The sequence below is a fragment of the Sus scrofa genome, chromosome 1, assembly GCF_054392235.1.
Source record: "Sus scrofa isolate SSC_HxYL_T2T_F1_AM1 chromosome 1, Sscrofa_HxYL_maternal_Yorkshire_Landrace_v2.0, whole genome shotgun sequence".
NCBI lineage: Eukaryota > Metazoa > Chordata > Mammalia > Artiodactyla > Suidae > Sus > Sus scrofa.
In genome coordinates, this window is record NC_139383.1 from 288,589,995 (window position 1) to 288,617,337 (window position 27,343).

At 65.1% G+C, this 27,343-nt stretch overlaps 1 protein-coding gene and 1 long non-coding RNA gene across 3 annotated transcripts in view; one reads left to right on the forward strand and one right to left on the reverse strand.

The window, feature by feature from the left end:
• The first annotated feature begins 540 nt into the window (after positions 1 to 540).
• LOC146407343 (uncharacterized) lies at positions 541 to 9,644 on the forward strand. The gene is made up of 2 exons (XR_014842742.1): positions 541 to 4,033; positions 5,549 to 9,644. It is a non-coding gene; the product is annotated as an uncharacterized LOC146407343 (long non-coding RNA).
• The window catches only part of NOTCH1 (notch receptor 1), a 43,552-nt gene continuing 24,423 nt past the window's right edge, over positions 8,215 to 27,343 (reverse strand). Inside the window, exons 10-34 of one of the 2 annotated variants that reach the window (XR_014842686.1) lie at positions 27,195 to 27,308; positions 26,718 to 26,951; positions 26,535 to 26,645; positions 25,840 to 26,032; positions 24,353 to 24,498; positions 24,146 to 24,259; positions 22,481 to 22,600; positions 22,026 to 22,178; positions 21,226 to 21,454; positions 20,418 to 20,619; positions 19,711 to 19,864; positions 19,403 to 19,587; positions 18,835 to 18,967; positions 18,390 to 18,647; positions 18,201 to 18,313; positions 16,939 to 17,568; positions 16,405 to 16,812; positions 15,782 to 15,930; positions 14,848 to 15,064; positions 14,633 to 14,720; positions 14,379 to 14,544; positions 13,556 to 13,851; positions 12,593 to 12,740; positions 12,405 to 12,502; positions 8,215 to 11,278 (exon numbers count right to left, since the gene is read on the reverse strand). Coding sequence is in view for 1 of the 2 variants with exons in the window: in XM_021081037.2 (XP_020936696.1) it covers positions 9,755 to 11,278; positions 12,405 to 12,502; positions 12,593 to 12,740; positions 13,556 to 13,851; positions 14,379 to 14,544; positions 14,633 to 14,720; positions 14,848 to 15,064; positions 15,782 to 15,930; positions 16,405 to 16,812; positions 16,997 to 17,568; positions 18,201 to 18,313; positions 18,390 to 18,647; positions 18,835 to 18,967; positions 19,403 to 19,587; positions 19,711 to 19,864; positions 20,418 to 20,619; positions 21,226 to 21,454; positions 22,026 to 22,178; positions 22,481 to 22,600; positions 24,146 to 24,259; positions 24,353 to 24,498; positions 25,840 to 26,032; positions 26,535 to 26,645; positions 26,718 to 26,951; positions 27,195 to 27,308 (6,125 nt within the window). In the remaining variant the exon portion in view is untranslated. The remainder of the gene's footprint in view (positions 11,279 to 12,404; positions 12,503 to 12,592; positions 12,741 to 13,555; positions 13,852 to 14,378; positions 14,545 to 14,632; positions 14,721 to 14,847; positions 15,065 to 15,781; positions 15,931 to 16,404; positions 16,813 to 16,938; positions 17,569 to 18,200; positions 18,314 to 18,389; positions 18,648 to 18,834; positions 18,968 to 19,402; positions 19,588 to 19,710; positions 19,865 to 20,417; positions 20,620 to 21,225; positions 21,455 to 22,025; positions 22,179 to 22,480; positions 22,601 to 24,145; positions 24,260 to 24,352; positions 24,499 to 25,839; positions 26,033 to 26,534; positions 26,646 to 26,717; positions 26,952 to 27,194; positions 27,309 to 27,343) is intronic. The other variant, XM_021081037.2, reaches the window with a different exon arrangement.

Consider the following 27,343-nt stretch of genomic DNA (forward strand, 5'->3'; position numbering starts at 1 on the left):
CTCTAAGCTAACATTTGCCTTGCAGAAATCGAATTCCCCGCCTGTTTGAACACAGTGTTCGTAAGCGCTGTAGAATGCAGCCTGGGCCCCGCCACCTGGGCCCCTTCTTCTTGGTGCTCCCTGTGTTTTGCAGTGACTTTGTCCCAACAGATCGCTCTGCAGAGAGAGACACTGCAAGAGCAACCCTTAACCCTTAACCCCCCACCCGACCCACCCACCCCCACCCTCTCCACCACCAAGGCCCCCTCCCGCCAGGGGAGGGCGCTGGCGCTCCCAGGCTCAGGGCTGGCACCTCCACTTGGAGTTGAGGGCAAGAGCTCCAGCCCACTTTCCCCTCTGGTGAACCCAGAAGCCCTTTGCTCAGCCCTGGTGGGCTCTAACCTGAAGACCCCTGAAAGCAGCTTGCCCCAGGCAAGGTCGAGACCTCTGGACCCCTAGCGCGGCATTGAAGAGGCAGCCTGGTGGCAACTCCCACGAGGGGACTCTAAGAAAAGCCGATGGGCAAAGACCAGCAAGGGCCTTGGGGCATCCCCGCACTCTGCTCCTGCTAAGGCTCTGCGTGGAGACCCCCCTCAGATTCTCAGCCCTCGGTAGCCTCATGTTCAGGACGGATCCTGGGTCCACGGCCAAGCCGTCAAGGCCTCTGGGCCATGGAGGCAGGGCTCTGAGTCACAGAGCGGCTGCTTTAAGACCCAGCCTGCTCCCCAGATGCTCTCTGCCCTCTGTCACCTTCCTTGGCCTCGTCAGCTTGCTGTTTCAGCAGGCTGAGTACCTGGACAACTGGGGGTGGAGAGAGCTCGTGGGTGCTGCCTGTGCTGGGACCGTGAGGGACACGGGGACGCGGGGGCTGTGCCTCGGGGGTGCACGGCCATGCCAGCCATCCTCGTGCGTGCTTAGGCCCCTGCCCTTTGCCTGCCATGTCCGCTCCTCTCTCTGCCTTCTCCCTGTCCATCTCCTGGCTCACACTTGGAGGCTGGATACACGTCACCACCTCCTTGCCACCCGCTAGGTGGGCTCAAATCAGCAGCTCTTTCCCAGGGCAGAGTCGTAGTTCCTCCAGCAAAGCCGTGGTCACATCACCTGGAGCACACAGGACACAGCTGCACACTTGCTGGGTCAGTGGGCAGAGACCGAGCTGGAGAACCTGGCTGGCCTTTCATCATGATGGCCGTTGTCACCTTGTGTCCAGTGTGGTGGCAGTCAGCCTCCCTGCTGGCCAGTGCCTTCCGGGGGCGGGGGTGCTGCCACGGAGCACGTGCCAGGCAGCTGGTCCACACCGAGGGCAGAGTACTCGCCGCAGAGCCAAGGATGGCAACTGTGCCACCGGTAGGCTGCTGTTACCTGTTGAAATGATGCTATTGGGGATATACTGGATTAAATAAATGCTTTAGTAAAGCCTCCTTCATCTGCTTCCTTTTTAAAATGTAGCCGCTAGGGAGTTTAAAATTCCCTACGTGGCGGGTGTGATGCTTCCCCTGGACAGTGCTGGACCAGACGGTGGGCGCCCTGCTGGGAGGCAGGCAGGGACCCACTCGGCGTCTCCAGCCTCCTAGATGGTGGAGCTGGCTCTCTTCTGGTGACCGGCCAGCCAGGCAGTTCTCCAAGGAGCCCTGGGGTTGGGTAGCTATCTCAGAGTGGGCAAAGGCCGGGTGACCTTTGGGCGTGAGCCCGCGCCCCCGGCCTCAGGCCGAAGTGTGCTTTGTGGACGTTTGTGGGGCAGGTCTGCTCCGTGCCAAGTGTCCTGCTCAGCCCCCCCACACACACCCTCAGTCCTAGGAGCTGAGGCTGGGGCCACGCGAGGGGCCTGTCCCTCTCGGCCTGTGAGACAGGGCTGGCTGAGAGTCCAGGCAAAAAGCGAGTTAGAGGCTCATCGGGGAAGGAGCTGGCGGAGGGCTCCTGGAGGGAGCGGTGGGGCCAAAGGGGGCTGGGTGGTCGGGGAGCAAGGGCTGGGGTCCGTTCCTTGGGGAGGAAGCAGTCCCAGAGGTGCAGAGAGCTGTGTGTTAGCATTTGTACTGTGGCACCTTGCATCGGCCCCTGCGTCGGGGCACCTGTCCGTGGGCATCCAGGGTGCTTGCCAGTGTGTGGCCAGGCCCGAGGGGAGGGAAGGGAGGTGCCTCCGTGAGGGTGCAGGCCAGGGGTGTAAGGCCGCCACCATCAGAGCCATTCCAGCCCCCTGGAGAGCCTTGCAGGAGGAAGTCCGTATCCAGACCCAGCTCCGACCCGGACAGGCTTAATAACTGTCACCTCCGTCAGCGTTCCTGTTCGCCTGAGCACGGCTCTGTCTCATCTCTGGCATCTGGAGACATAGCTGGCATCTAGCAGATCTTAGAGAACTTTCTTTTTTTAATCATTGAACAAAGAACTAAGCATCCAAGGTGATAAGCAATGGAGCTGAAGTAGGGAGCCCAGCAAGACCTGCCCTGCGACCCCGCAGCTGCCGCGGCCCTGGAGAAGCCTCGGGGCCCTCCTTCCCCAAATTGGACATGGACGTTTGCCGAGGAGCCCCCACTGCACACCAGGCACCAGGAGGAGCTGGGACCATGGCCGTGGGACAGGCTCAGCTTCTGCCCCTGGGAGCATGGACACCCTACAGCTGTGCGGGTGGGGGCACCATAAGGGCGCCTCACCAGGCCTGGATCCCACCTGGGAGGTCGGGGGGGATAGAGGCAGAGATGGAAAGGCGGAGCATTTGCGGCTGAAGCAAAGAGGCTTCTGCAGCGGCAAAGGCCAGAAACCTCCGGATAGTGGGCCTGCGTGGGAGCCGGTGGGCGTGTGTCGCCGGGCTCCACGGGCCCCGCCAGGGGGTTTGCGCTTGACCTCGAAGAGCAAGGGACGCTTTCAGGGGCTCTTCTGCCAGGAACAACATCACCAGTTTCACCTCCCAGAGGCTGTTGGGCAGCGGGCGAGCCAGAGCCAGGAGCCCAGGAGGTGGCCCCGGGTCCCCTGGGAGAGTGGCGAGGCTGCTGGGGCCAGACCGGTGGGGAGAGCTGAACCCATACGACCCTGTGGGGGCAGGACCTGGCTCTCCTGCTGCCAGGGCCGTCTGCACTCCCGCACAGCACAGATGCTCTGCTCGCCTCAGCCATGGGGGCCAGCAGGACAGGAGGGCCCGAGTCCTAAGCATCGGTGGTGACTTGGGTTATGGTGTGGACGTGGAGGCCTGGCGGACCGAGGCCTGGGATTGGGAAGGGCTGGGGTGGAGCCTGGAAGAACTCCGACACGTGCAGCTTGCCAGGTGCCAGCCTGGCTGCGTGTTGACACCTGGCAAAGTGACCTTGGCAAGTGCCTCCCTCAGCATCGGTTCCCCCGTCTGGAAAGTGACAGGGCTGAGCACTGGAGGCCCCACAGGCCCTCCCAGGCCTCTAGGGGAGATGGCCCCTCGAGTGGTTGTGAGAACACTGGCTGGGGAGTCACGTGGCTCTGGCTCAAGTGGGTGAACTTAAGAAGCCATCTGCTCCTTTGCGCCTCACCTTCCTCATCTGTGAAATGGGATGATGGCCCTGCTGCAGGCTGAGCGTTAGGTGGGGTGCAGACGTGAACTGTGAACAGTGGAACCTCACCTGGCCCCACCTGGCCCGCTGCAAGTCCCATGGGGAACACCTGTTTGCCTAAGGGGACGCTTACGGGGTGCTGCCAGCAGGGGGGAGCAGAGAGCCGCCTCCAAGCCTTGGCCCCGCAGGTGGCTCCTCCCAGGCCCGCTGGCGTCTGGAAGCGCCCAGCCTCCGTCAGAACCTGGCACCAGCACAGCCAGAGAAAAGCGTTCGGCTCCCTGCATCCCCTGAGACTGCAGCCTGCCCACCCGAGGGTGGTGGGGTCGGTGCAACACGGCAGGTGCTCCACGAATTCCCCCAGAGTGGCGCTTAGTGGGCAACCGTGGTTTTCAAGCTCTGTGCTCGGGGATCTCATGGAGGCTGGCGAGTGTGGCTGTTGAATAAAGAGGGACTGCATTCGGCACCATCCTGCACCCACTGGCCACTGGCCACTGGGGAGGGCCTTCGCCCGGCGTGGCCACGGAGAACGTCGCTTCAGGGCTGTATCCTTTTCTTTCCTTTGTTTAATGTGTTTGTCTGTCTGTTTGTGGTCCTTTTAGGGCCACACCTGCGGCATATGGAGGTTCCCAGGCCAGGGGTCGAATCGGAGCTGCAGCTGCCGGCCTCCTCCGCAGGCACAGCCACGTGGGATCCACAGCTGCATCTACACCCACACCCCAGCCATGCCGGATCTTCGGCCCTCTGCACGAAGCCGGGGACCGAACCTGTGTCTTCGTGGACACTAGGTGGATTCATGGGAAGCCCTCTCTCCTTTATTTACAGGTAAGGAAATGGTCGCTGAACGTGAGAAACCGACTCAGATCACACGTTTTCTGAGGCTCGTTTCTTATTTTTTATCTTGTTTTAAAATTTTTTAACGTGTAGTTGATTTACAACGCCGTGCCGATGTCTGCTGTACAGCAGTGACACAGTTACACACACACACACACACACACACACACACACACACACACACACTGTGCGTGTACATGTGTACACGGTCTTTTTCATGCTCTTTTCCATCCGAGTCTGCCCCAGGAGACTGGAGACGGTTCCCATGCTGTGCAGGAGGACCTGACGGCTCACCCTTCTCTATGCAGTGGTTTGCATCTACCAGCCCCAAACTCCCTGTCCACCCCTCTCCCCTGCTCCACGCTTGGCAACCACAAGTCCATTCTCTATGTCTGTGAGTCTGGTTTGTTTGGTTTTTTTGCAGATGGGTTCATTTGTGTCATATTTTATTTTATTTGTTTGTTTGTTTGTTTGTTTTGTCTTTTTGCCATTTCTTGGGCTGCTCCCGCAGCATATGGAGGTTCCCAGGCTAGGGGTCGAATCGGAGCTGTAGCCGCCGGCCTACGCCAGAGCCACAGCAATGCCGGATCCGAGCCGCATCTGCAACCTACACCACAGCGCACGGCAACGTCGGATCCTTAACCCACTGAGCAAGGCCAGGGATCAAACCCTCAACCTCATGGTTTGCAGTCAGATTCGTTAACCACTGAGCCATGATGGGAACTCCCTGTGTTATATTTTAGATTCCACATTTAAATGATATCATATGGTATTTGTCTTTTTCTGACTCGCTTCGTATAAGAATCTCTAGTTGCAGCCGTGTTGTTTTCAATGGCATTATTTTGTCCTTTTTTATGGCTGAGTAGTATTCCCTTGTGTATAGACAGCACATCTTCTTAATCCATTCAACTATCATAGCCATTGAGGTTGTTTCCATGTCTTGGCTATTGTGAATAGGGCTGCAAGGAACACACGGGTCCCTGTATCTTTTTGAATTGTAGTTTTGTCTGGGTATATGCCCAGGAGTGGGCTTGCTGGATGATACAGTAGTTCTATATTCAGGCTTTCTTTTCTTTTTTGGCTGCCCCATGGCATATGGCGTTCTCAGGCTATGACACGCTTAATAGGCAACAGTCTAGTGTAAACCTAACTTTTAGATTCACTGGGAAACCAAACTGTTGGTGTGACTTCCTTGATCCTGATATTCATTTTATTCTGGGGTCCAGCACTGCACCCACAAGATCTCAGAGGTGTGCCTGTGTAGAGATTTGTCGTAAATACCATGAATCTGTACGAAACCACAGACTCGTAGTAAGTGTAGATAACGCATCATGTGCTGCGTCGTTCAGGAATGGACCCCACGTCTAAGGTTGTGTGAAAAAGGTAAAAAAATCCAACCCTGAGGCCCTTCACGTGTGCCATCTGTTGTGTCACATATAAATAACATTTCCGGGAGTTCCCCGGTGGCTCAGCGGGTTAAGGTTTATTCTGCCAAAGTGTTGCAACCAGAAACCTAAGGAATGCGGTCCGGCTTGATCCCGGGGCAGGTGGAGACCCAGAATCACTGTGTCCCGAGGGTGTTGGGGGGGAGGTCCAGGGGTTTGGGAAGCTGCCGTGGGTCAGGACTCTCCCCTGCAGGACCTTTAGGCTTTGAAAGACTCTTGCGAACCGTGAGGCTCCCGCCAAAGGATGCCCGCCAGCCTGGGACGCCGCTGCGCCCCGGAGCTGACCTCCTCACCCGTGCGCTCGGGGATCCCAGCACAGGCCAGTGACTCGATCCAGAACCACACCTGGGAGCCCCGTGGGGAAGGGGGTGACCCAGAGCCACCCGCAGACAGATGGCAGAGCTTCATGGCGTTGATTCTTGTGTCAGTTACATGCTCAGTGACAACACTTGGGGTATGTTGGATTAACAGAGACGCATTCTTAAAATAAACGTCACCTGTCTCTTTTCACTTTTCTTTTTCTTTCTTAGAGCTGCATGTGCGGCACATGGAGGTTCCCAGGCTCGGGGTTGAATCGGAGCTGCAGCCGCTGGTCTACACCGCAGCCACAGCCACGCAGGATCCGAGCCTTGACTGCGACCCGCACCACAGCTCACGGCAACGCTGGGTCCTTAACTCATTGAGCGAGGCCAGGGAGTGAACCCGCGTCCTCATGGATGCTAGTTGGGTTCATTGACCACTGAGCCACAATGGGAGCTCCTCTGGTTACTTTTTAATGCGGCTGCTGACGGTTGAAACCGCACACGGGGCTTCCATCCCGTTTCTGTCGGCCAGCGCTGCAGCACAGCACCCCACCCTGAGGTGCCAAGGACGGCGCCCCCAACCAGCCCCCCACCAGGAGCAGCTGTGAGGGCAAGAGGGTCATGTCTCTGGGTCCCTGGGGTGTGACACCCTGAGCTCCTGGGGTGGAGCCCCGGGGGGTGCCCTTGGCACTGGGAGGTATGACCCAGCCTGTGCCTCTGCTAGGGCGGCCAAAACAAGTGCCACAGACCCGGTGGCTCAATGGAAACTGGCTTCTCCCCACTCTGGGGTCTGGAAGGCTGGGATCCGGCACGGTCACCCACCTGGGCTGGCAGGTGGCTGGCCTCTCCCGTGTGTTCACACCTCCCCTCCGTGTGCGCCGGCGTCTGGCGCACCTCTTCGTGCTAGGAACCCGTCACGTTGGATGAGGCCTCCTGAGAGCCTCGCTTGACTTTGATCTCCTGCAGACACAGCGAAGCTCCGACGTGAGGGATTCCGGAGGCCGCGGTGCAGCCCGCAGCTGCCCAAGGAGGGGCTGTGTCCTGGGAAGCGTGTGGTGGCAGGCCTGGCAGGCTGGGGGTCCAGGGCGAGGGCAGCAGGTGGAGGGCGGCTGGTGGGCAGTGGGGGTGTCTCCGACGCCCCTTCAGCCTGCGGTGGGCGCCCTGGGGCCCCAGGGAATCCCCGCCAGTGCTTCTGCTGAGGGTCGGGGAAGGTTTGGACGGAGCCTCTGTGGCCGCGGCTGCCCCCACCGCAGGGCTCCCAGCGTGCCCAGTTTAGACATGAAATGGTGTGGTCCTCCTTGCTGCGAGGGGACCCCGAGGCTTTGGGGGAGCAAGAGGTGCTCCTGAAGACCCACAGGCCCCGAGACCCGTCCTGCTGTCTGGGGCGATCCCACAACCTGCGAGAACCTCTCGGGAGTACAAACACTGCCAGTTCTTTCTTTTCTTTCTTCCTTCCTTGTCATTTTTTATTTTTTGGCCACCCTGCAGCACATGGAAGTTTCTGGGCCAGGAGTCAGAGCCAAACCCCGGGTGTGACCCACACGGAAGCTGCGGCAACGCTGGATCCTTTAACCCGCTGTGCTGGGCCGGGGATTGAGCCTGTGTCTTGGTGCTGCAGAGACACTCCCAATCCTGCTGGGCCACAGTGGGAACTCCCTTCCTTTCTTTTAAGGAGATGATTTATGGAGGTAAAATTCATAGATCATAAAAGTAACCTTTTTACAGCAAACAATTCAACGGCATTTAATACATGAAAAATGTACAACCACGGAGTTCCCGTCATGGCGCAGCAGAAACGAATCCGACTAGTATCCATGAGGATGCGGGTTCGGTCCCTGGCCTCACTCGGTGGGCTGGGGATCCAGCGTTTTCGACTCTGCACCGCGGCCTCCAGCCCCTCCCTGCGGCCCCCTGCCCACAGCCGCCTGCTGTGCTAAGCGGTGCCCCCCTGTGGCACCGACGGGAGAGGCCAGAGCCCAGCGTCGGACAGCGTGTGCCCCGCGCACTGCACGGGGCTTGGGGACTTCGGATGGGACAGAGTGGCCTTGGCACCCATGGGCCAGGGCCGGGTGGCCTCTGCCCGCTCTTCCGCGTTCCGCCTGCCTCCCCCCTCCCCTCAGAAAGCAAGTGGGCACCACAGCTGCGTTTAGCGAAAGCTGGATGACTTTCCGAATCATTTTTATTGCAAATCACTTAACAAAAAGATGGGAAAAATACATCATTTTCATCCTCTAGTTTTGCACGTAGATAACTTTTTTGAAAAGTTTCCTTTTTATGTAAACTACACTATATTTTATAAAACACAAGAAGAAGCACGATCTTAAGACGTGTCTGTCAATGCCCAACAGGGGGTCCCGCATCGCCCTCCCCTCCCCCCAGGCGGCAGGGCTGCCCTGCGAGGGGCAAGGCCTTTCCTGGGTTTGCTCTGAGGAGCTACTGTTCCGGCTCTGGCGGCTGCAGGACGCGAGGCCTGGCTTCTAACGTCCCTTTAACAGCAGGAACCCTGACAGGTTGGTCCAATCAGATTTCTTAAACAAAATCCCCTTGAAGACGTATGTACAGACCTTTCCTCTGCCACAGGCGTATACTGGGTGTTCTAAGACTCTGCTCCTCCCGGGCACGCCGCCCCCAACCCGGGAGGGGTGGCCGGCGAGCAGGCTCCAGGCGCCCCGAGCGCCCCACTGAGCCTGGCCGTGCCCTGGGACCAGGGTCTCTGCGCACTGAGGCTGGCTGGGCACGGCTGGCTTTTTCCTTGGAAAACCAGCAGCTCCGGTCCACCTTCCTGCGTCTGGAAGGTGCAGTTCGAGCTGAGATGCTCCAACGAGGCGGCCCAGGCAGTGTCCTTCCCCAGCAAGGGGGAAGCCTCCCCACGGGGGGTCCAGGGTGGGCACCACACCTCCGACTTCTCCCTCGACACGATGCGTACGCGTCAGCGGTGCAGAGGAGCCTCCAGAAAGAGCAAGAACTCCCCAGACCAACGAACAGCGACGTAACACTGAACCCCAAACAAAGATTCATGATTCGGTACCATGACACGTACCCTTGGCCCGTGCTTAAGAAAAGTCGCCGAAGAGCACACCAAAGCACATGAGCCCCACGGTCTTGTATTTTACGTTCCTGCCTCGGATGCAGATGCACCCACACGCCAAAGGAGTAAAGGGCTGGCTTCCCTGGCTCTAGAGGCATCTTCCAACGTGCGGGCGGTGCTGGGAGCGGGGGTCCGGGTTTGGGGGAGGGGCGCCTCTGGGGACCTCGCCGCCGGGCCCGGACGCGCCGGGAGCTTTTGGAGCTACGTTGCTCCCTTCTCAGACATCCTTTCTCTTGGGTGCAGCGAAAGGAAATCAATAAATAAATGGCATTTTAAAATCCTGAATCTTTGTTTATATTGTACACACACCCAGGAGCCTTTATCCGAAGTAGGAAAGTCGTGATCGAGCAGTAGCTTTTTGTTTGTTTGTTTTTCCGAGTAGATAAAAGTTTTTACCTGGTGCCATATAAAACAGTACATATAAATAAAAAGGCAGTGTTTCTGTGTAAAATAAAAGTACATAAATAAATACTAAAAAAAAAGAAAAGTCTTTGTCGCCGTCTTCTGCATCAAAGCGTTTCTTGAAAAAACCCTCCTTTGGTCAGCCCCGCAGGGCTTGGGCCAGGAAGCGCGGGGTCCCCCCGGGGCTCGGGCTGTTTACTTGAAGGCCTCCGGGATGTGGGCGGCGGCCTGCGCCGGGGGCACCCCGGTGGGCGGGCTGGAGACGCCCTCGGACCAGTCGGAGATGTTGGAATGCGGCGACGAGCTGGACCACTGGTCGGGGGACTCGGGGGACGGGGTGAGGAAGGGGTGCTCGGGCACCTGCAGCTGGTGGCTGGGGGTGTTGTCCACCGGCGAGGAGGAGTAGCTGTGCTGGGAGGGGGGCGTCAGGAACTGCGTGGTGGTCATGGGCGGGGCCAGCGCGGGCGGCAGCGCCGTGGGCAGGACCTGGCTGTCCTGCGGCAGGACGGTGTGCACCGCCAGGCTGCTGGGGCCCAGCGGCTGCACGTCGGCCTGGCTCAGCTCCCCCCCAAGGAAGCTCCGGCCCACGTGGCTGGCGGTGGCCGAGCTCACGCCCAGGTGTGGCTGCGGTGGCAGGTTTGGCTGCGGCGGCGGTGGCGGCATGCTGGGCGGCTGCAGGTTCTGCGGCGGCTGCATGCTTGGGGGCTGCATCTGTAAGTTCTGCTGCTGCACCTGCTGCAGCTGCTGCTGCGTCTGCACCAGGTGAGGCTGGGCGGCCAGCCGCGCGCCGGGCAGGGCCTGGTAGCCCATCATCTGGGACAGGGCGGTGGCGGACAGGCCACCGTGCAGCGGGCCCATGGCACCGTGCTGGAGCGCGGGGGCCTGCGTGCTCAGGGTGCTGGGTGCCACGCTCCCTCGCAGCGGGTTGTACTGGCTCGGCACCAGGCCGTTCTGCAGCCGGGACAGCCACTCGCACTGGCCGTTCAAGCCTGAAGCCCCACCCACGGTGAAATTCACAGCCCCGCTGCCTCCACCGGCGCCCAGGACTGTGCCAGTGCTGGAAGCCACCGGCAGGTGGGAGAGGCGTGGGGGCCCAGCCTCGAAGGCCAGCCGGCCACCTCCGCCCAGCGCCGCCATCTCGGGCTTGGCCGCCACACTCAGGTGGCTGACGCCCAGGTGGGCATCAGGCATGCCGGGCAGGTGGTTGAGAGGCAGAGACGGAGACTGCTGGAAAGGGGAGGGCAGCAGGGGCGGGGAGGCCACGTCCGACAGGTAGCCGTGGGGGGACTCCAGGGAGTCCACGGGCGACAGCGCGCTCGAGCTGTCCAGCAGGCAGCCCTTGCCGTCCTGGGGCTTCCGCCTCCGCGCCCTGAGCTCCTTGGCCTCCTTGCCGCTGCAGGCCAGGCCCTTGGTGCTGGGCTTGCGGGCCTTCTTGCCCTGCCCGGCTGGCTTGAGGTTGCCCAGGTAGCCGTTGGGCGAGCAGAGCGGGGGGGACAGGGTGGGCGCGCCGGCCAGGGCGGCGCCGTGTAGCGGGGGGCTGCGCACCAGGCTGCACTCGTCCAGCAGCCGCACGATGTCGTGGTGCATGCGCTCCTGCGCCACGTCGCGAGGCAGGCGGTCCATGTGGTCCGTGATGTCCCGGTTGGCGAAGTGGTCCAGCAGCACCTTGGCCGTCTCGTAGCTGCCCTCCCGGGCGGCCAGGAACAGGGGCGTCTCTTCCTGGGGGGGGGAGGTCAGCCTCGTCGATGCTCTTACCAGAAGGACCCCCACGGGGAGGACGCTGACCTCGCGCCCGCCCCTCCCCACCGCACCCCAGCCTTCTGGTACCTGGCCTGGTAGGTCTTAAAATAAACCTTCAGTGCCTCTTCTAAGATGCACCAGGGCTGGTCTGTGGGACTCTGCGTTCCAAACCAGTGGGGTTTGTCCCTTGAGGGGACCTAACAAACGGGAGCCCCCTCCTCCCACCGTACAGACGCAGCCACTGCTGCAATTTCAGGGGCGTGGGCGTCCCTAGAGTGCATCTCTGGCCACCCAACCGCCCCTGAGGGGCCCCGACATCTTAGCCCCGCCCCCGGGTCTTGGGTTTCTCATCCGTCCTGCGGACGGGCCACACATGCCCATGAGACCATCGCGTGGGAGTGGTGCCTGCCTGGTACACGGGGGGCCTCGGCCGTGGCTGCGGCCACGCCAGGCGGTCCCCGGGGCCAGCCCCTCTGTCCCCCCACCAGGAGGCGGGACTGTGCCTCAGCCCCGCCGCGCACTCGGGAGCGCCGCCCGCTGCCCCTCACCCAGGCAAGGAAATCCCAGTTTAAACCAGGGGTCAGTGAAGGATGGGGACAGGCTTGGTGCACAGAGCAAACTGACGACAGATGCAGACGACATGGGGTCAGGCCGGGGTTAGGAAGGAAGGACAGTCTCCTGAACCTCAGGGACAGAGCCTGGCAGCGTGGGGGGGACGAGGGGGCAGTCCTTGTGCAGGAAGGTGGCTGCTGGCATTTATTTATATCCGGGGGCCTCTCGATGCAGAGCTGCACCCCCCCCACCTCTTGGCTCCCTCGGCACCACCTGGGTCACCCCGCCAGCCCCGTGACGGCCAAAGGCAGGTGAGGGCCAGGTCTCCGGGACAGATCAGACGGCTGGAGCTGCTGCTCACAGCACTGGGACACAAGCCTCGGGCTGAGAAGGGGACAGGAGGGGAGGCGGTGGCAGAACACACGGGCGCCTGCTGAGGGTCACGTCTGGGGCCCAGGGCTTCGGCTGGGACCTGACCGATTAGGGCGCCGAGGCCCAGGCGGTAAGGTCCCCGGGTGGGAAGGCGCGCCCGGGGCACACGCTGGCCGCCCACCTTGTTGTTCTGCATGTCCTTGTTGGCCCCGTTCTTCAGCAGCACGACGGCGGCCTCCACATTGTTGACCGCGGCGGCCCAGTGCAGGGCGGACTTGCCTGCGTGGGGAAGCAGAGCGCGGCTGGGGAGGAGCAGGCGGCCGGGCACCCCACCCCCCCCCCCGCCCGAGGGCTGGGGGCCCGGCTTACCCAGGTCGTCCACGGCGTTGACGTCGGCGTGAGAGTTAATGAGGTCCTCCAGCATGCCCTCGACGGCCAGGCGGGCGGCCAGGATCAGCGGCGTCGTGCCGTCGTGCATGCGGGCGTCCAGGTCGGTGGCTCGGTTCCGGATCAGGATCTGAGACAAGGAAGACCTCAGGGGAGGCAGACCCCGCCCGGAGCAGAAGCCCGGTGTCCCATCCGTCCCTGAGGCGGAAGAAGCCCCTCCTGGAGGCCCGACGGCTGGGGGGTGGGGGGTGGGGGGCAGAGCCCCACCGGCCCCGCACATGTGAGGACCTGGAGGATGGAAGAAGCCGCGGCCAAGCAGAGAGCAGGACAGCCTCACTCCGGCAAAGCACCCGAGGGAATCGCTAAGTGCCAGAGGCGCCAGGGCAGACCCCGCCGGCTCATTGAGAATGGCCTCAATTTCTTATTTCCAAAGAAAGATGACACGTCAGAAATCATTCAAGGAAAACTCTGTGATCCCCCCGCCCTGGTGCCCGAGAACCAGCCCGTCTGTACAGAGCAGCACGGCCCAGAGGCTGGGGGCTTGCGGCAGGGGGGCCTCTGCCAGCGACCTCCCCCAGGGCCCCCGGCATCGGAGCCTCTAATCCGCCCTGATCCTGGGAGCCCCAGCGAGGCCAGAGCCCCGGGTGTGCAGGCGGCTTTCTCCCGACCGCCCGAGGCCACGCCTCCGGCCACAGCAGGGAGGAGGGGCAGGTGCGGCGAGACGCACGCCTGTCTTGGGTGCAGATGAGGAGGCCCTGCCCCGCGGGTCCCTGCGGCCTCCCAGGGAGGGGGACACTCGGGTCTGACGCCCTCCCCGCCCCCGCCCCGGGTGCAAAGGCTCGGGAGGAGGCCACCCGCTGGCCCGGCTCCGCCCCGCTCGGAACCAGGGCTCCGGGGCCCTGAGCAGGAGCACGGAGGGCACGGGCTGGCAGAAGGGCCGCCCACCTGAAAGACACCCTGTGCGTCGGCGGACACGGCCGCGTGCAGCGGGGTGCGTCCCATGTTGTCCTGGATGTTGGCGTCGGCGCTGGCCTCCAGCAGGCGCTTGGCCGCGTCGGAGCGCGAGTAGCGGGCGGCCAGGTGCAGGGCCGTCTCGCCGGTGCGGTCCGTCTGGTTGTGCAGGCTGGCGCCCTGGTAGATGAAGTCTGAGATGACCGCCGGCGCGTCCTCCTCCTCCTCGCTGTTGCCGGTCTCCAGGCCCCCTCCGCTGCAGGAGGCGATCATGAGGGGCGTGAAGCCGTCTGCGGAAGCGGCACAGGCGGGGCTCGGTCAGGGGGCGGGCCCTCGCGGCCGGCCTGCCTTCGACCACCCCACTCAATCCGGGCTTCCCGCGCGACAGAGCCACGTCCAGCTGCCAACTGGCAGGTGGGCAACGAAGACCCCTGCCCGAGATCACCAAGAGCCCAGCTGGGAGGAAGCCAAGGTAACGAGCGGGTAAAGGAAGACTTCGATGTCTTGGAAGAACCGTCTGGGGAGGAGGCGGCTAGAAGCTTCGCGTGGGCTCTGACCCGCAGCCCGAGGAGGGCGCCCGTGGAAGGCAGGGCGACTCCGCCACTCCCCGCCCCCCTGCCAGGCCCCGCTGCGCCCGGCCCGCCGAGCTGAGCCTCCGCTAAACTTCCAGGGACTGACTCCTGGGAGTCGAGCTCGGGGGAGCGAGGCCGGTGGCTCACGCGGTCCGGGAAGGGCCGGCTGCCCAACGAGAAGGAGCCCATCCAGGTGACCCTGGCCAGCAGCCCCTGGGGCGGTGTGGGGCACGGGCCGCACCTACCAGGCCCTCGGACGTTGACGTCCATGCAGTCGGCGTCGGCCTCGCCCTGGGGTGGCGTGGGGGCCATGGCAGACACACGCAGGTCGGCGGCATCCAGGTGCTGCTGGGTCCACTGCCGGTGGTCCGTCTGGTCGTCCAGGTCGGGGAGGACCACGGGCTCCTCGAACTACGGAGGGGGTCAAGCCGAGAGCCACGTGCCACGGGGCCCGGGCGGGGTGGGGCGGGGGCGGGGGGGCCCTGGGGCCCGGACTCACCCGGAACTTTTTGGCCTCCAGGTCCTCGTCGCCCCACTCGTTCTGGTTGTCGTCCATGAGGGCGCCATCCGAGGCGTTCTTCAGGGGCCTGGGGGCGAGGGTCAGGGAAGCGGGACTGAGCCGGGAAGCCCCGGAGGCCACCGCTCAGCGGGCGCTCGGCGTGGGTCCAGCCCCGCCTCCCGAAAGCCAAGGCCGCCAGCGGCTGTGCCACTCACTTGAGGCCCACCGAGTCCTCGCCGAGGGGCTCCCGCCGCTTCTTCTTGCTGGCCTCCGACACCTTGAAGCCCTCGGGGAACCAGAGCTGGCCATGCTGCCGTCGGCGCTTCCGGGACAGCAGCACGCCGCAGCCCACGAAGAAGAGCAGCACGAAGGCGACCACGGCCACGTACATGAAGTGCAGCGGCGGAGGCGGGGGCGGCTCCACCGTCTCACCTGCGGGCGCAGGGGCCGCGGGCGGGCGCCCGGACATCAGGCAGCGCTACGGCAGGCCGGCGGCCGGGGGCAGCGCACTGGCTCGGCGGCCAGGCGCCTCCTCGCCCGCCAGCCTCCATCCCGCCCCCCAAAATAAGGTCATTTTCTACGCGATTAATCAGAATTGCAAACGATCACTAAATTCTCTCCTGCACCAGCCGGCTATCTGGAGACGGCGTTTACTTTTTTCTCCTTTAAGGGAAAAGGATTAACCAACTTCAAATCACCGCACTCGCATCGAGCTGTTAAGACAGAGGATTTAGGGGGATTTTCCGGATACAAACTTCAACACTTCACATGACACCGATCAATTCTCTGCTCTCTCTCTCTCTCTCTCTCTTTAAAAAAACGCTGTAATGATTTTGAAATAATACCCAACAAAGAAAAATCAGGAGGAAGAGGTGGGGAGAGACACGGGCTCCCACTTTCTGGTGGGTGCGCCTGCTCCCCCGGGCCGGCCTCGCTGACAGCTGGCACTATGGGTGGGGGAGCGTGCCAGGCAGAAAACGCCAGAAAAGCACTTCCCAAACCCTGGACGGCGTGACACGCCCCTGTGGGTGGCAAAAGGCCCCAGAACAAGGGGGGGGGGCTGGGACGCAGCCCCTCGCAGGGGTCCCCTCCCAACCCAGGCCACTCGTCCCGAGGGGCTGTGGCTGGGACAGCAGGCGGGCCACTCACTCTGCACGGCCTCGATCTTGTAGGGGATGTTGAGGCTGCCCAGCGAGGCGAGCGCGCCCAGGAAGGCGGCCACGTCGGTGGCGCTCTGGAAGCACTGCGAGGACGACTGGACGCACTGCCGGTTGTCAATCTCCAGGTAGACGATGGACCTGGGGGGGCACCCGGTCAGAGGATGAGAACCCAGCCCAGTCCGCGTCCGCCCAGAGAGCCGTCTCCAGGGACAGCCCTGGCCCTGTGGCATCGTTCCGATGGGCAGGGGAGGCTCCCGGAACCCGGGGCAGGGAGCAGGGTCTGGACGGGAAAAGCCCCGGAGGTGGGCAGGGCCCGGCCCGTCCCCACGTCCAGCACCAGCCCCAGCCAGGCAGCGCTGGTACCCATGCCGGCCCCCGGCCCCGTGGTCCCCTGAGCCCCACGAGCATCCCTGCCCTCGGCTCAGGACAGAGTCCTCTAGAGCCCAAGGCCCCCCAGAGCTGACCTCAGTCAGGTGTGGCCGTGGCGTCAAGAGCCTGGGGCGGGGGCTGGTGGCGGGGAGTGCTGTTGCTGCCCCCGCCCGTCCCAGGGCCCGGGCCTCCCCACCGCCTCCCCCAGGGCCAGCCCCGAGGGCAGCAGGCCCGGGCTCGCACCCGCGGACATCCATGGGGTCCAGCTCCCTGCGCCGCCGCCCGCTCCCTGCGCCGCCGCCGCCGCCCGGGAGCAGCGAGGCCCCGCCGGCCACGGAGCGCCGGATGGGGTGCTTGTGCAGCTCCTCCTCGCGGCCGTAGTAGGGAAAGATCATCTGCTGCCCGCTGGCGTCGCGCTTGAAGACCACGTTGGTGTGCAGCAGGCGGCTGAGCTCGCGCAGAAAGTGCAGGGAGTGGTTGCGCAGCTGCTCGGGGGGCATCAGCACCACCAGCACCAGCGTGCCCGCCGCCAGCCGCTCGGGCACGTGCTCCGCGCAGTCCAGCCCGTCCCACTCGCACTCGGCGCTGTTGCAGCCCTGATCGCAGTGCCCGTCGCTGAAGTGGTCCTTGCAGTACTGGTCGTACAGCGGGCTGCGGGCACGGGGCGAGGGTCAGGCCTCCCTCCGCGCCGGCCCCCAGCCCCGCCCCGCCCCGCCCCGTGCCCTGCGAGACCCCGGGCCGGTCCGGCCGCCGCCTGCCGCCCCGCCCTGCCCCCACCTGGGAGCGGACGGCCGCTCCGTGAGCCCGGCCCCGCGGGGAGGAGCGGCCTCCTCACTTGCACTGGCCTTCCGCGCGCTGGCAGTCGAAGCCGTCGAAGAGGCAGCCGGCCGAGTTGCACTGGCTGTCGCAGTGGCCGTTGCTGAAGTACTTCCAGCACTGCAGGGACTGCGTGCAGTTCTGCCAGGGGTCGTTGAAGTTGAGCGAGCAGTCGCCGCCGTCCCAGCCGCAGGCGTGGTTGTTGCACTGCAGGCTGCAGACCTTGTTGCCGGCCTCCTCGCGGCACCCGGGGAGCTCGCAGGCCTCCTCGATCTGTGGTGGCGGGATGTCGAGGCCCACGCCGCCCTCGAAGCTGTAGTCCAGGATGTGGCACAGCAGCCCGTTGAACTTGGCGGGGCACAGGCAGCGGTAGAAGGGGCTCTCAGGCGTGGGCTCGCAGCTGCCCTGGTTGTAGCAGGGGTTGCCGCCCACACAGGGGCTGCTGGCCGGGAACTGGCACTCGGGGCCGGTGAAGGGGCCCAGGCACAGGCAGGTGGGGCTGCGGGGGCCCGAGATGCAGGTGCCGCCGTTCAGGCATCGCAGGCTGCCGCAGCTGCGCGCGTCATTCTCACACGTGGCGCCCTCGAAGCCCTGGCGGACAGGGGCACAGCGGGTGTCAGGGTGGGCTGGCTTCCCCGACAGCACGGGACCCGCCCAGGCCCGGCCAGCGCACCACACACCCCACCCAGAAGGGCCTGCAGCCTTTTCCCGGGCAGCGTGGCCCTGTATATCAAGTCTTTCAACGTGAGACGGTCAGGGGTTCCCAGGGGCTGGGAGGGAGGGGGCACAGGCAGAGCACGGGCCCTCTCAGGGCACCGAGAAATTCCACGCAACACGCAGTGGTGCACACAGGACACGGCACGCGTGTCAAGCCCACACAACGCACAACACTGGAGTGGCCTTCGCGACGTCTCAGTGCTGGTCATCAGCCGGAGCCACGCGCCAGAGGAGGGCAAGACGCTGACGGGGGAGGGGGTGGGGGGGGGCTCCCCGGCACCTTTTCTCTACGAACCGCTCTAAGCGCAGCTTACGAACGCCACAGAGACGACCTCAAGGACAATGCGGAGGACGGAGCCCAGATGCTCCGGCCGGCCTCTGCCCTCCGGTGTGCGCAGGCCCAGGGGCTCTGGCCACCTCAGCGGGCCGGGTGCCCCGAGCGAGGGCGCGGACTTGCCGCCTTCAGACCAGGGAGCCCTCCCAGCTGCACAGGGCCCTCCGCTTACTGCCGGGCATTTGCAGATGAACCCGCGGGCGGTGTTGGCGGCCACGGCGCAGGTGCCCCCATTCTTGCAGGGCCTGTCTTTGCAGCCGTTGATGATGGACTCGCAGCGGCGCCCTGGGGACGAGAGCGGGTGTGAGGGCGGATCCCCGCCTGGCACCCCTCCCCACCCCGGCCGGCCGGTGGCACCCACCGGTGTGGCCAGCGCGGCACTCGCAGTGGAAGTCGTTGACGCGCTGCACGCAGTTCTGGGCACCGCGGGGGTCGCAGGGGTTGGACAGGCACTCGTTGACGTCGCCCTCACAGCGCTCGCCCACGAAGCCAGGCGGGCAGGTGCAGCTGTAGCCGCCCACCTGGTCCACGCAGGTGCCGTTGTTAAAGCACTTGGGGCCCCGGGAGACGGGGTCGATGGGGGGGTCGCAGTCGTCCACGTTGGTCTCACAGTGCACACCTGCAGGGCCCAGGTGGGCTCAGACCCCTGCTCTCCAGCCCTGCTCCTCCCAAACGTGCTCCCCTCGGCCGGCGGTCAGGATGGGATTACAGGCGCCCGGGAGACAGACGCCAGCGACCGCCCGCGGCCTCCCTGCCCCGGCCCCTTCCTGGTCGGCGCTGCATCTGCCCGGGCACTGCCCGCTTACCCTGCGTGCCCCGGGGGCAGGAGCACTTGTAGGTGTTGGTGAGGTCGATGCAGGTGCCTCCATTCCGGCAGGGCTGGGACAGGCACTCGTTGACCTCCTCGGAGCAGTTCACCCCGTGGTAGCCAGCCACGCACTGCAGGGGGACAGAGGGGCCAGGCCCGTGGCTCAGTGGGCGGCCGGGACGCGGCCCCAGCCCCTAGGAAGGGGTGCCTTCTTGAGAGCGAGGCCGTGGGCTCCTCCCAGCTGCAGACCCAGACCCCGGGAAGGGCGCCGGTCCACTGGGGGCCTCGGCCAAGCTCGGGGTTAGATGTGTTCCCTAGGATGGAGGTGGGCACCTCGGGGCAAACACGGGGGAGGGCAAACCCTGCCCACTTGTCGGCGAATTTTCCCCTTCCAGGGGTCCCTGGAAAGGACTCCTCCTGTCAGTCACGCCGGACGCCCCAGCCCCCACGGGAAAATGGGTCTGAGAGGGGCACACGTCCCCTGGGTTTAGTGTTCCCAGCCCGGGGCCCGGCCCTTGCAGACACCCACGCCCGGCACGCCCGCCCTGACCCGGGACGGGCCCCACCTCGCAGGAGTAGCCGCCGGGGTAGTCGGTGCAGGTGGCCCCGTTCTGGCACGGGCTGGGCGAGCACTCGTCTACCTGGTCCTCACAGTAGCTGCCCGTGTAGCCCGCCTGGCAGTGGCAATGGTGCGTGTTGCCCGCGTTCACACAGAGCCCTCCGTTTCGGCACAGGTGGGTAACATTGATGCCTGCGGGGATGCGCGGGGACAGCGTGAGGCCCGGGCTTCCTCCCGGGGCCACGTCCGGCTCCGGACAGCACCCCTCCCGACCTCGGGAGACAGACGCCCGCTGGGCACGACGCGGTGGCTCACCTTGCTGCCAGGCGGCCACCTCACAGGAGACGCTGGGCACGTCGCAGTAGACGCCGGTCCAGCCGCTGTGGCACTCGCAGCGGTACAGGGTCTGGGCCTGCCAGCACTCGCCGCCGTTCTTGCAGGGCGACGAGTCGCACCAGCGCACGAGGTTCTGGGGGTGCAGGGGCAGACTCGCTCAGGCTGCCTGACCCGGCCAGCTCCCGGGGGTCCAGCCCCCCTGGCGCCACACCCCCGCCAGAGACCCTCGGCCCGAGGGGCTTGGGACCCCACCCTACAGAAAGGGAAGCTGAGGCCCAAGGTCCCCGCTCAGGAGCAGCCGGGCGGGGCCGGGGGGTCTCAGGCTCCGGGCCCTCGGTGAGGCGGGACACCTGCTGCCTTTCCTGAGGCCGCTTCTCCTCGCAAGTAAACCGCTCGTCTACAGTGGCTGCTTTACGCGAGTCTTCCTCATGCTTTTCCATGAAGACACTGGCTTTCGGCTGTCTCCCCCCACATCAGCCCACCCACGTTCTTGCTCCATGAGCCCCCAGTCACCACCTCCAGCTCCCACTCCTCAGTACAGCCCAGGCCCAGGCACCAGCCTGGCAACCCAGGCCCCCAGAGCCGCGAGACCGCGCCGTCTGCCCTCCCGGCGGAACCCGGGAGGCGAACCCGGCTGGAGCAGGTGCACCTTGCATTGCGCGGCCCCTCCCCCGCCCCTCACTCACCTGGCAGTTGAGGCCAGTGTAGCCCTGAGGGCAGGTACACTTGTAGGCGCCATAGCTGTCATGGCAGGTGCCACCGTGCAGGCAGGGCCGCGAGTCACACTCGTTGACGTCATGCTGGCAGTAGCTGCCCGTGAAGCCAGGTGGACACAGGCAGGTAAAGGAATTGATGCCATCCACGCAGGTGCCGCCGTTGAAGCAGGAGCTGGAGGGGTGGGCAGCGCGGGTGGTGAGCGGGGTGGGGACCCGCCCCAGCAGCTGCCTCCATGCCAGGACCTCCCCTGGGACCAGTGTGAGTGCTGGGTCCCAGGAGGCCCCCAACACAGGTCCAGGGAGCTCAGGCCCCACACGGCGTCAGACCACGTTTTATAGCTCATGCTGAGAGGAGCTTTGTGACACACGCAGGGTGGAGGGGTTGAGACAGAGCAAGGGAAGAACTGGAACTGCAGACACCACACGGGCGAGAACTAGGGCAGAAACCGGGGGGGGGGCGGGGGGGCGTTTAAGGCCGAGCTCCCTGGCAGCCCAGGCGAATAAGGAAAGAAGGTGGTTGCAGGTCTGAGAGGAGGTGGCGCCCCAGTTCTTCAGCACACGCTGCCAGGGGTCCTGCTCCCAAGTCACATGGCATGTGTGACACTGCCACTGCCACACGATGAGCCACTGCCATGCAACAAGCAACACCCGGCTGCACCTGACTGGTCCCAAGTGCCAGCCGGGCACACACTGTGCGCAGCTGCAAAGACGCTGTGGGCAAGGCCCCCTCCCCACGCGGGCCCGAGGCCCGGGACCACCCCGCTCGGCTGCCACACACCTCTCCGTGCAGTCGGGCGTGTTGTTCTCACAGTGGATCCCGCTGAAGCCCGTGGGGCAGGTGCAGGTGTAGCTGTCCACACAGTCGGTGCAGTTGGCACCATTGTGGCAGGGGTTGCTGGCACACTCGTTGATGTCCTCCTCGCAGAAGGCACCCTGGAAGCCGGGCAGGCAGTCGCAGAAGGCCGTGTTGACGCCGTCTGTGCAGGAGCCCCCGTTGTGGCACGGGTCTGGGAGGCGACAGGAGGCCGGGCCTGAGGGGCGGGCGCCACCCCCGCCGCCAGGGCAACCAAGGCAGGGAGGGCCCCGGGCCCCGCCCCCACGGCAACCGAGGGGTCTGGCGGAGCCCCGCCCCATCTCTCACGCTTAGGGCCCGAGGCCACGAGGGCGGAGGAGAGCACACAGGCTTAACTGAGAGTGAGCAAGGCCGTGGTCACCACCTTCCCCGTGAGCCCTGGACCCCAGGGCTCTGTGAACCGGGAGCGGGGCGGGGAATCTGGCTCGGAGATGCTGGGAGGGGCCTGGAGCCCCACAGGCTGGCCCCAGAGCCTCTGGGTCACCTGGAACCGCCTCGAATGGCCCCACAGGCCCTCGATGACACGGCACCAATAGCAGCCACCTGCCCAGCGCTTCCTCTGGCCCCTGAACGGGCAGGCCCAGGCCAACGCCGCCTGTGTCAAACCAACCCTGCACCCAGGCGCTGCCTGTCCACTGTCCACCCAACCCTGACCAGGCCCTGCCCCATGCCGCCCGGGGACACAGTGCGGGGGCCCCAGAGGGCAGACCGGCCGGGCCACTCACTGGGCCGACAGTCGTCGATGTCCGTCTCGCAGTTGCGCCCCGTGTAGCCCGCCGGGCAGTGGCAGCGGTAGCCTCCGTGCGTGTTCTGGCAGGAGGCGCCGCTGCGGCACGGGCTCTTCACACACTCGTTGACGTCAACCTCGCAGGTCTGCCCTGCGGGAAGAGGGGAGGCGCCCTTGGCTCAGCGCTGCCCCCGGGCCCAGGGCCTCTGCTGGGGTGTCCTGGGAGGCAGGGCTCTCGGGCGCGCTGTCCCGGGTCCCGGGCCAAGAAGGACACAGGTGCTCAAGGCCGGGAGGGCCCATTCCTGCTCGGGGTCCCCTGGGCGGGCGGCTCTGCAGCCCGCTTGCTCGTCTCCAAAGACAGGGAGCTCACTACCACTTGCTCTAGAGCCGGAGCCCCTGGAACACCCCCCCCACCACATCCCTGCGCCTCAAGCGCGGCCCGTGCTGCCTCACCCTGCCAGCCCGAGGGGCAGGCGCAGGAGAAGCTCTCGTAGTCCTCGGACTCCTTGCACTCGCCACCATTTCTGCAGGGTCCGGGGGCACACGGGGCCAGCAGCACCTCACACGTGGTTCCTGAGGGGAAGAGGGACAGCTGAGGAGCCCCGGGAGCCCCGGCCCAGAGGGTCAGTGTCCCGTGGTGCCAACTGACAGAGGCCACTGTGGCCAGCACCTGCTGGTCCTTCCCCATCGAGGCACGTCAGGCTGGCCCTACAGAGGGGGTATTGGTGCTGCCCCGGGACCCCGCGTGAGGCGCCCGGCTGGGTCGGGACCTGAAGACAAACCAGAGGAAGCCTGCCCCCCACCAGGCAGCGGGATGCGGCCCCCGCCTCAGCATTGCAGGCCCAGCACCTGCTCCCAGCCTCACACGCCCTCCTCGCCTGGCAAAGGCCCTGCCCAGAGCAGGGGGCCTGGGAGCTAACCCCAGGGGTTCGGTGTCAAGGCACAAGTGCTCATGGCCGGAGGCCACTGGACAAAGGCTATGGCAGCACTGCCGGGGGACGTGCCAGCCTCAGCCCCAAGCATGTCCTACTTATCAGGGGCGTGTCGGGCGCAGCATCGGCGCCCTGGGACGGGACGGGACTCTGGCTAGAACCCTGTGCCTGTGCACACAGGGTGACTTTTCCTCCGTGGGGTTTCCTGTTGACAGCCCGTGGGGGCTGAGTCCGAGGCGGCCAGGAAGCGCTATCTCCCTGCAGCCCGTTATCTCCCCAGCTTGCGGCTGCGATTGTCCAGGGCCTTTCTTTCCATCGGTTTCCACAGCGACCTGGGCTGCCAGGAAATTCGCCAGAGTTTCCGACAATTGTGCAGAGGGAAGCAGGAAGCGGGCAGACGGGAAGCAGGTCAGCGCAGGGCAGCTCCTCCCGCCCGCCAGCCTCCGATGTCGACGCGTCCGAAAGGGACCCGGGTGCGCCCTGGGCGGCCACCAGGGGAGAGTTTCCTCACCGACATAGGAGAGAGTCCAGGTCCCCGCTTCGGTCAAGGAAAACATTGCTCTGGCCATGGGCCGCCCGATGTCATGAGAACCACAGTCTCGTACCCCCCACACACACACTGGGCCAGGTGGGGCCTCGCGGGACCTCCAGGGCCCACAGCCATCCCAGGGGCAGCGCCCTCTGCCCACTCCCCCGTGGCCGCGGAGTTTGCTTTTAACCACTGGGAAAGTCCAAGGAGGGGACCGTATCCCGCGACCCCCGTGGCCAGGCCATGGCTGAGACGCCTGGGGACACGTCTGCCGCCACTCTCGCTGCAAACAGTGGGCTCCTTGTTCCTTCTCACAAAGAGGTCCGCCATCAAAGGCGTCCCTCAAGCCTGGCCAGTGGGCGGCGAGGGTGGCCTGGCCCCCGGGCCCAAGCAGCACGAACTCCTGGCCGAGAAGGCTGACGGCCCAGGCCCAGCTCCCAGCTCCGCCAAGGGTTCCACCTTGTCACCTTCCAGACAGGCTCCTCAGACACAACAGCGGGGGCCTCCTTACGCTAAACTCCCTCCCGGGCACCCCGCGTCTCTGTGTGCTTAGCCGGCAATGGCGCCTGCAGGGCGATGGCCCGAGGGACAGAGCAGAACCCTGGGGAAGGCCGGCTAAGCAAGGCCAGCCCAGCCCCTGCCAGGCCCCGCCCTCACCTGTGTAGGGCAGGAGGCAGTTGCACGTGTATCCGGCCACGTCGTCGATACACGTGCCCTGGTTCAAGCAGGGGCTGGACGCACACTCGTTGACGTTGGTCTGGCAGTTGGGGCCTGGAGAGGGGGCAGCAGTCAGGGCGGCCGCCCCCCGGGGGCTCCGGCCAGGCCCCACCCCGGGGCCGCTCTGTTCCAGAAGCTGCCACTCACCGCTGAAGCCTTCGCGGCAGGTGCACACGTAGCCGCCAGTCATGTCCTTGCAGGTGCCCCCGTTGACGCAGGGGTTTGACGCGCACTCGTCGTTGTTGACGTCACAGTTCGCGCCACTCCACCCGGGGTCGCAGTCGCACTTGTACCTGCGGACGCGACCACACTGCGGCTCGGGTGTGGCCCGGGAGGGGGGAGGGGGGAGGCGGCAGGCGCCATCCCGTGATCTGACGGCAGGGGGGCACCGGTCCCCCCGGACCCCTGGGGTCCCCTCCACTCCTCGACAGCCCGCCTGGCCCGAGATAGAGAGGAGGCTCGTTAAACTCGACGTGGGACAGCGCCCCGAGCAGGGCCGTGGTCGGAAGGCCCTCCACCATTCGGCGGCTGCTGTGTGGCCTTGCACAGAGCACCTGCCTTCTCTGTGCAAGACGAGGCCGTGAGGTCCCGGCCTACATCAACGGCCTGTTTGCACAAAGCAGTGCTGGGCACGCAGTGGGGGTCAGAAGCCAGAAGCTTGTCTCTCCTCCACCCTAAAACGCTTGACACCACGTGGGGGGCTGGGGGGGGTCCCCACACCAAACTGTCCTCCAGCTCTGGGGACCCCAGCTGGCTGACCCACAACCCAGTTCCTGCGCTAACCACCCAGAACCAGCACAGACCCCACAGGGGAGGGGCTGGGCCCTGCAAGGCTGGGCCGGGGTCAGGCACTAACCCTGAGGCCCAGGCCGCCGCCTGCACTGTGAGCAGCTACCAATCAGACGCTTCCTCGTACCTGGCTAGAACGGCTCAGAACCCTCTCGAAGGTAGCTTCCTTACGGGACTAGCGGTTTGTTTTATTACAAAAGCTTAAATCAGGATCAGCCCCCTGAGGAGTGGCACGGAGCCAGGAATGGGGAAGGCCCAGGGCCCACCCCGCCCCAGCCCCGCACCTGGGCTCACCAGCCGGCAGCTCTGAACTCCCTCGGTTAGGGTTTTATGGAGGCTTCCCTCATAACCCGCTGGCTGTTAGTGATTAACTCCCGCTGCAGCCCCTCCCCGTCCCTGGAGGCTGGGGTGGGACTCGGGGCCCCCCAGTCCCAGGCTCCCCGGCACCCAGCCTCATCGTCAGGCGGTCCCAGCAGCCTCCGTCACCTAAACTCAGGTGTGCTCACAAAGGCTCTTACAAACAACAACAGATGCTCCTTCTACTTTTGCGGATCTGAGTGATTTCAGGGACCAGGACAAAGACCGTACAATCACCTCTCACTGGACACAAGGCCTAAGAATCGCCAGCCGTTGCCTGGCACAAACGTGTTTCCTGAGCCCACGCTGGGGTCCCCGATAGCGCCGGGCACGGGCCAGAGATGAGCATGTGCCTGGCTGGATCCGTCTCCGGGGGAGCACCCAGCCGCTCGGCCCAGGCCCCCCACAGCCCATCTGAAGCTTGGTGGCGGCCCCTCCCCAGCCTGCCCCCTCACCCCCCGCAGCTGCCTCCCGGGGCCTGTGCGCACCCGTTGAGGCTGTCCCGGCAGGCCCCGTGGATACAGGGGTTGCTGTTGCACTCGTTGACCTCCGACAGGCAGGTGGGGTCGTGGTAGCCCTCGGGGCAGCGGCAGGTGAAGCCGTTGATGCCGTCCTCGCAGGTGCCACCGTTGTGGCAGGGGCTGTCCGCGCACTCGTCAATGTTGATGTGGCACATGCTCCCTGCGGGCGGGGCAGGCTCAGACACCGCCGGCAGCGCAGGAGGGGTCTCCGCCCCAAACCCCTCTGCCGACGTCCTCCGAGGCACAGGCCCGGCCAGCGGGCTCTGCACACACGCGACTTGCACCCACACGGGCCCTCCTCCCAGGGGCCCCGGGGGCAGAGCTGGCCGACAGCACCTGGGGCGCAGGACGCCCTGGACGTGCTCAGCACAGAGGGTGGCAGCAGGACTAAACAGGCCTGGGCACCTGGCTCTGCTCTTGGCCTGCAGGGCAGGCTCTGACCAGGAACGAGCGGCTCGAGGACGCCCGCCCTGGCCCCGGCCAAAGCCCCAGTCCTTCCGTGGTCTCTGCTGCCGTCAGCCAAGGCTGGCATTCGGATGGCAGGGCCCCCCAACCCGCCGGCAGGGCCCCCAGACCTGCCCTATCCCAGTGACCCTGAGCCGAGGCGAAGCCGTGAGGAGGGCTGGGGACAGAGCCCTGCTGTCCTGCTCCAGGCGGCTCACCCGTGTAGCCCGGCTCACACGCACACTCGTAGCCGTCGATCTTGTCCAGACAGGTGCCCGAGTCACAGGGGTTGCTGGCACAGTCGTCCAGGTTGATCTCACAGTTGGGTCCTGGGCGGGGGGGCAGGCGGTCAGCTCCTCCCCTCTATCCTTGGGCGCCCCCCCCTCAGCCCACAGAGGCACCTGTGGTCCCCTTGAGGCAGAAGCAGAGGTAGGCATTGTCGCGGTCCTGGCAGGTGCCCCCGTGGCGGCAGGGCTGGCTGTGGCACTCATTGACGTTGGTCTCGCAGTGGTGACCGGTGTAGCCGGGCCGGCACAGGCAGGTGAAGGTGGCGACGCCGTCCTTGCAGGACCCGTAGTGACAAGGGTCGGGGCTGCACTCGTCGATGTCCACCTCGCAGTGGGGCCCCGTGTAGCCTGCAGGGCGGGTCCAGGGGACTCAAGGTGGCCCAGGGCACACAGCTGTCCCTGTCCCACCGCCAGACCCAGGGCCCCTGGTGCTCGGGTGGGAGAAGACCAGGCGGCCTGATGGGAACCTCGCCGTGCCGTTGGAGCCTGGACAGGAGGCCCCACTGAGGGGTCACCTCCTAGCCTCAGCTCCCACCTGTCCCCTCCCTGGGACCCTGGTCACCGGCTCCGCTCCCCACGCTTGGCCCTCACCTTCTGTGCACACGCAGGTGTAGGCGTTGGGCCCATCCAGGCACTTGGCGCCGTTCTTGCAGGGCGTGCTGGCACACTCATCCACGTCGTACTGGCACAGGTGCCCGGCGAAGCCTGTGGCCCAGTGGGGAGGGGGCGCTCAGACAGGT